The 6,852-nt window shown below is 43.4% G+C and overlaps 1 protein-coding gene across 2 annotated transcripts; it reads left to right on the top strand.

Annotated features, from left to right (window-relative positions):
- Positions 1-2,344: 2,344 nt before the first annotated feature.
- On the top strand, positions 2,345-6,628 carry LOC131235612 (ribulose bisphosphate carboxylase small subunit, chloroplastic 5-like). Of its 2 annotated transcripts, none has more exons than XM_058232864.1 (3): positions 2,345-2,717; positions 6,101-6,232; positions 6,354-6,628. In XM_058232864.1, the coding sequence occupies exons 1-3, from the start codon at positions 2,532-2,534 to the stop codon at positions 6,582-6,584; spliced, it is 549 nt and encodes a 182-aa protein (XP_058088847.1). In that variant the 5' UTR covers positions 2,345-2,531; the 3' UTR covers positions 6,585-6,628. The 2 variants fall into 2 exon arrangements, with proteins under 2 accessions (XP_058088847.1, XP_058088848.1); XM_058232865.1 differs by lacking the exon at positions 2,345-2,717 and adding an exon at positions 5,386-5,999.
- Positions 6,629-6,852: the final 224 nt, after the last annotated feature.

Genomic DNA, 6,852 nt, shown 5'->3' with positions numbered 1-6,852 from the left:
GCGGAGACATTAATGGGGAAATGATTCGACGCCTGCATCGATTCCCCCACTCGACACGTGGAGCACGCCGACTAGCAACAATAATAGCTTTACTACGTGTCCAATCCTCATTGGCGGGACCTGCGATTTGATAGCTGACGCATACGATGTCAGAAGCTGAACCGTCCCCATCAAAGGTCTCAATGAATGCGCTTAACGACTACTTCTCGTCTCGGACTAAGTTATGAACCGACTCAGCACTCGCTACTCCTCAGTGTCATATGAAAACACTCGGAGTAAGGGGGCTTACTGTTGGGGACAAAACATACAAGTCCGCAGACTCGGACTAAATGCCTCGGGCCACCAAAGGATGTGTCAAATCCGAGGAGTTATTCGCTAGACCGAGGCAAAGGTTGAGTCGGCCCCGACGGGTCGTCAGGGTCGTCAGTGTCTCGGGCATGCTTCGGGCGGACCTCTTTATCGGATCGACCGTCACAAGATGAAGCCGCACTCCGGATGTCTTGGGATAAGATTCCCGATCCCGAAGCTCACGGGATCGGATGAAGGCATGAGACGGGCACGATCCTGTTTCCGTGATCCCAGGAGAAGATTCCGTGATCCCAGGAGAAGATCTCGCGCACAATACCAGGAAGAGAATCCTCGTACGATTAAATGCCCCAGCAGCTATAAAAGAAGGGGGGGCCCTCACCTTGAGAGGTACGAAAACAAATTCCTCCAAAAGACTTTTCAATACTTTAAGACCCCGAGTCCAGGCCTGACTTTGGCATCGGAGGGTCCCCTGCGCTAGCCAGGGTCTCCTTTGTCCTTTTTCTGTGCAGGCATACAAGGATCCAGGAGGACGAACCAGATAATTGCATCAACAATATGCACACTTTAAAAAAAGCGGTTGTGTATAACACAACTGCTTAAAAAAAAAGGAGAAATGTTCAACATAACCATTTACAAAAGAAAGCAGAGATAGTAGAGTCCAAGGAACAACCAACAACAAACACTTTCATCACATCGGATCTAAATAGACCCAATACTATTCATTCAAAAAATAAAAAAATAAAAAATCCCACATAATCAATTATCCCTTAAATTTTTTTTTTTTTTTTAAATCATGCAAAATCACTCAAAACAAGTCACGGAATGTTAAAATTTAACTATATTTAGCTAAAGGCGATCAAACACTCCTCAATCAAACACACCAAAATTCCTTCAATGCAGGGCGGTTGAAGTTTAATTACCTTTCATTCAATCTTCCAACTAAACCGGTGTGGGACTTGATTAAGGCCCAGATTTCAAAACCCCCTTTCGCAGCTCCTCATGAACATCTACGCCATCCAAATCGTGAACCCGCAATTGGGAGTCGCTCGAGACTCATCAAACTACAAATTAAATCCAAGCCCTTGATCATGATCAGAGTATTCAAGCTAGGCCCATTCGACGGTTGGGTGTCTACACCAACACGTGCCGACCTAGAATTCGTGTAATATCAGCAACATGCATCTGCTAAGATTAAATAATCAGGTGGGCAATTCCTAAACGAACCAATGGACGGTTAGAAAAAAGTAGAAATAACGGTACACATTCAACATTTATTATGACCCATATGATGAATGGATGGCCTTAATTTTTCTTTTATCAAATCCACCAAGGATCACACCTGATGAACGTTCCAGATTATGCACGTCTGTGTGATCTTGTCTGCGCTTGTATAGAGCTGGGCATAGAGTCTAGTTCAACCGAGTTAGGGCTGACCCGACTTAATCCGGTTTTGAAATATTCCTGGCCCAAACTCGACCCGACTTGGTACCGAGCCAGCATCCCTATCAAAAGTACCGAGTCGGGTCGAGTTGGCACTAAATTGGATCGAGTGATGAGGGAGGGAGGGGGCGGAGGAGAGAGAGAGAGAGGGGAGGAGGGTGGTGACGGTGGTGGGTGGTTGCTGGCTCACCCATTCGGCTCAGATCGAGTCAGGTCTAAACGAGGTCTTAAACGAGTAGGACGAGTTTAGGAGAGTCGAGTCGTCCCGTGCCAAGCTCCACGCGTGTAGATGGGCGGCTGCAAATGGGATCAATAACTGACGGCTGCAAGGACAACTAGGTAACTCCCCTCCAACTTGAACACCCCCATCTACCCATGTCACAACCAATCGTAGCTGTGCAAAATATCGTTACATGAGCTAATGAACGGCTAAGAAAGGCTTGACAAAAGGACTCACCTCCATCACACATTCAAGCAATGGGATAAGGTGAGCCAAATCTCGACACGTGGCATACCAAGAAGAGTCTCAAACGATAGGGATGCAATCCTGTTTTTCTCTTCATATGTGGACATCGTGATGTAACCTCAACACCAAGAAAATCCAACGATCCTAAAGCGCTATAGATCTACTACTTTGAAGGTAGACCGTTGGATGAACAATAACCTTCAACAAGACCAATGGTTGAGTTTTTATATAGAAAGTGGTAGAAGAGAGAGCTTTACCCAGATACTGAAGTTGTGCATTTAGCAGTAGAAGAAGAAGAAGAAGACAGGGAAGAGAAATGGCTTCTTCCCTGATGGTCTCCTCGGCTGCCTCAACAACCATTAACAGAGCCGCCCCAGTTCAAGCTAGCATGGTAGCACCATTCACTGGTCTCAAGTCCACCGCTGCATTTCCAGTCACACGCAGGCTCAGCACTGACCTATCTAGCCTCCCCAGCAATGGCGGCCATGTTCAATGCATGTTGGTAAGAAGATCATAACAAGAATGCATTTTTTTAAATGTGTTTAAGTGAATTATGGAAGAATACATGTCTCTACACCCCATTACCTGTACCTGACAACCCTTGAGAGGACTTATCTGTGGATTTCGTGCTAGGTCTTTCACGAACACAGCGTGGTATGGATTCAGTGTTTGTGGTGGTAAATCATTTCTCGAAGATAGCACACTTTATCTCGTGAAAGAAGACCTTCGATGCGACATACACGGCGAATCTATTCTTCAGAGAGGTTGTGCGGCTACACGAGGTTCCCAAGAATATTACTTCTGACCGTGATACAAAGTTCATTAGCCACTTCTGGCAGACTTTATAGAATCGGTTCAGTAAATGGCTTCAGTTCAGCAATATCTACCACCCACCGATCGATGGCCAAACTGAAGTTATGAATTGCACGTTGGGGAACCTTCTTCGATGTATTTCAGGAGAAAAATCAAAGCAGTGGGATTTGACCTTGTCTTAAGCGGAGTTTGTATTCAACAATATGGTGAACCGCTCGATAGGGAAGTCCCTGTTCTAGGTTATTTATGATCGAGTGCCTCGCCACACACTTGATTTGGTTCATTTGTCCAAGCTCTCAAGCAAGGGCGTTGCAGCAGAACATATGACAGACAAGATCATGGGCATTTATGCAGAGGTGCAAAACAAGTTATATGCCTCGAACGACAAGTACAAGGGGCAAGCCAACAAGCATCGGCGATAAAAAGGTGTTTGAGGTGGGTGACCAAGTTGTGGTCCATCTACGCAAGAAGAGATTTCCGACCGGAATGTATATAAAGTTGAAGAACAATAAGATTAGACTGGTACCGATCTTCCGTAAGATCAATGACAACGCTTACGTTGTTGATCTTCCGGATGACATGAAGATCTTGCGTACTTTTATTGGCACGTACTTCCGGTCGAAAATCGATTTTGTTTTTGTTTTTACTATTTATAGCAAGTTTTATTTTGATCGTAACTCTTCATCCGTTAGGCTTTAGGAGTTGTGTCCGTCATGAAAAGTGCTTAGAAAAATTAGGAGAATAACATAGTTGAGCCAAATAGGACACTTACTATTTTTGGCTGAAAATCATGAGGTCTAGTGGAAATCATGACCATCTATAAATAATAAGTTAAGTCAGGATTTATGGGAGTTTTAGTTGTAGTTTGATTCCAAAACTTATTCCTAGGGTTCATTTCTTTATTTAAGAGGTTGTAAACTCGTTTTTGAACATCAAGCAATTTATTTTGAGTTTTATAAAAAGGGCTATAAATCTCACAGGAGAATGGCGCAAAGGCCGCTCACAACTGCATGACAGTCCAGAGTTGTTGCAAGGTGCTGCTGTGAACGTCTAGAAACCCTATAAAAATAGAGAGGAGAAAATGTTCCAATACCATCTTACAATAATATATGAAAAAAAATTGAAATTTTTTTTTTCTCTTAAGTAGGATGTTATACGCACACTTTAAAAAAAGTGATTGTGTAAAACACAACTACTTTAAAAAAAAGAGGAGAAATGTTCAACATAGCCATTTACAAAAGAAAGCAGAGATAGTAGAGTCCAAGGAACAACCAACAACAAACACTTTCATCACATCAGATCTAAATAAACCCACTATTCATTCAAAATAATAATCTTTTGAAAAATATAAATCCCACATAATCAATTATCCCTTGATTTTTTTTAAAAAATAATCATGCAAAATCACTCAAAACAAGTCACGGAGTGTTAAAATTTAACTATATTTAGCTAAAGGCGATCAAACACTCCTCAATCAAACACACCAAAATTCCTTCAATGCAGGGTGGTTGAAGTTTCAATCTTCCAACTAAACCGGTGTGGGACTTGATTAAGGCCCAGATTTCAAAACCCCCTTTCGCAGCTCCTCATGAACATCTACGCCATCCAAATCGTGAACCCGCAATTGGGAGTCGCTCGAGACTTATCAAACTACAAATTAAATCCAAGCCCTTGATCATGATCAGAGTATTCAATCTAGGCCCATTCGATAGTTGGGGTATGTCTACACCAACACGTGCCGACCTGGAATTCGTGTAACATCAGCAACATGCATCTGCTAAGATTAAATAGTCAGGTGGGCAATTCCTAAACGAACCAATGGACGGTTAGAAAAAAGTAGAAATAACGGTACACATTCAACGTTTATTATGACCCATATGATGAATGGATGGCCTTAAATTTTCTTTTATCAAATCCACCAAGGATCACACCGGATGAACGTCCCAGATTATGCACGTGTGTGTGATCTTGTCTGCGCTTGTATAGAGCTGGGCATAGAGTCTAGTCCGACCGAGTTAGGGCTGACCCGACTCAACCAGTTTTGAAATAGGCCTGAACCAAACTCAACCCGACTTGGTACCGAGTCCAGCATCCCTATCAAAAGTACCGAGTCGGGTCGAATTGGCACTGAATTGGATCGAGAGATGAGGGGGGGAGGGAGCGGAGGGGAGAGAGAGGGGAGGAGGGTGGTGGGTGGTTGCTGGCTCACCCATTCGACTCAGATCGAGTCGGGTCTAAACGAGTAGGACGAGTTCAGGAGAGTCGAGTCGTCCCGTGCCAAGCTCCACGCGTGTAGATGGGCGGCTGCAAATGGGATCAATAACGGACGGCTGCAAGGACAACTTGGTAACTCCCCTCCAACTTGAACACCCCCATCTACCCATGTCACAACCAACGTAGCTGTGCAAAATATCGTTACATGAGCTAATGAACGGCTAAAAAAGGCTTGACAAAAGGACTCACCTCCATCACACATTCAAACAATGGGATAAGGTGAACCAAATCTCGGCACGGGGCATATCAAGAATAGTGCCAAACGATAAGGATGCAATCCTGTTTACCAGTTCGTATGTGGACATCGTGATGTAACCTCAACACCAAGAAAATCCAACGATCCTAAAGCGCTATAGATCTACTACTTTGAAGGTAGACCGTTGGATGAACAATAACCTTCAACAAGACCAATGGTTGAGTTTATATATAGAAAGTGGCAGAAGAGAGAGCTTTACCCAGATACTGAAGTAGTGCATTTAGCAGTAGAAGAAGAAGAAGAAGACGGGGAAGAGAAATGGCTTCTTCCATGATGGTTTCCTCGGCTGCCTCAACAGCCATTAACAGAGCCGCCCCAGCTCAAGCTAGCATGGTAGCACCATTCACTGGTCTCAAGTCGGCCGCTGCATTTCCGGTCACACGCAAGCTCAGCAATGACCTAAGCCTCCCCAGCAATGGAGGCCGTGTTCAATGCATGTTGGTAAGAAGATCATATATAATAAGAATGCATTTTTTAAAGATGTGTTTAAGTGAATTATGGAAGATAATTTACTAACACTTTGAATCTGATGGTTGATGAAGGTCTGGCCACCAGTTGGGCTCAAGAAGTTCGAGACTCTCTCTTACTTACCTACACTCGGACCCGAGGCTCTGGCTAAGCAAATAGATTACCTCATCGTACAGGGATGGATTCCTTGCGTAGAGTTCGATAGTGTATGTCGTAATGTTGTTTTTGCTTCTGCTTCTGCTTCTGGTGTTATTATATATTTTTCGGTTTTGTTAACCAGTAATGATATGTATATATATATATATATATATATATATATATATGTAGAATGGATTTGTGTTCCGTGAGAACAACCGATCCCCAGGGTATTATGACGGGCGCTACTGGACCATGTGGAAGCTACCCATGTACGGATGCACCGATGCTAGCCAGGTGTTGAATGAGGTGGAAGAGTGCACGAAGGGCTACCCCCAGGCCTTCGTTAGGGTTATAGGCTTTGACAACAAGCGCCAAATGCAGTGCAACAGTTTCATTGCCTACAAGCCTCCTGGCAACTAAGATGCAGGGCATGGTCTTGAGATCCCTATCCGTCTAAGTTCCCATTGTTTGTAATTTTGGTGTTTTTGGCGTTTTGAGGATTTTATTTATTTATTTATTTATTTTGGTTTTTTGTTTGTTTTTGTTTGTTTGTTTGTTTGTTTTTTTTTTTCTCTCCCATTTTTTACTTTCTTTTTACCTTTTTTTTCCAGTCTCAAACGGATGAGATTGGATATAAGGTTGGTGATGTTTTGTTAGTAACCAACAGTAAAGCTCCGGCGAAATATCG

Source organism: Magnolia sinica, chromosome 19 (assembly GCF_029962835.1).
Source record: "Magnolia sinica isolate HGM2019 chromosome 19, MsV1, whole genome shotgun sequence".
NCBI classification, from domain to species: domain Eukaryota; kingdom Viridiplantae; phylum Streptophyta; class Magnoliopsida; order Magnoliales; family Magnoliaceae; genus Magnolia; species Magnolia sinica.
This window is presented reverse-complemented; position numbering and strand designations above follow the sequence as displayed.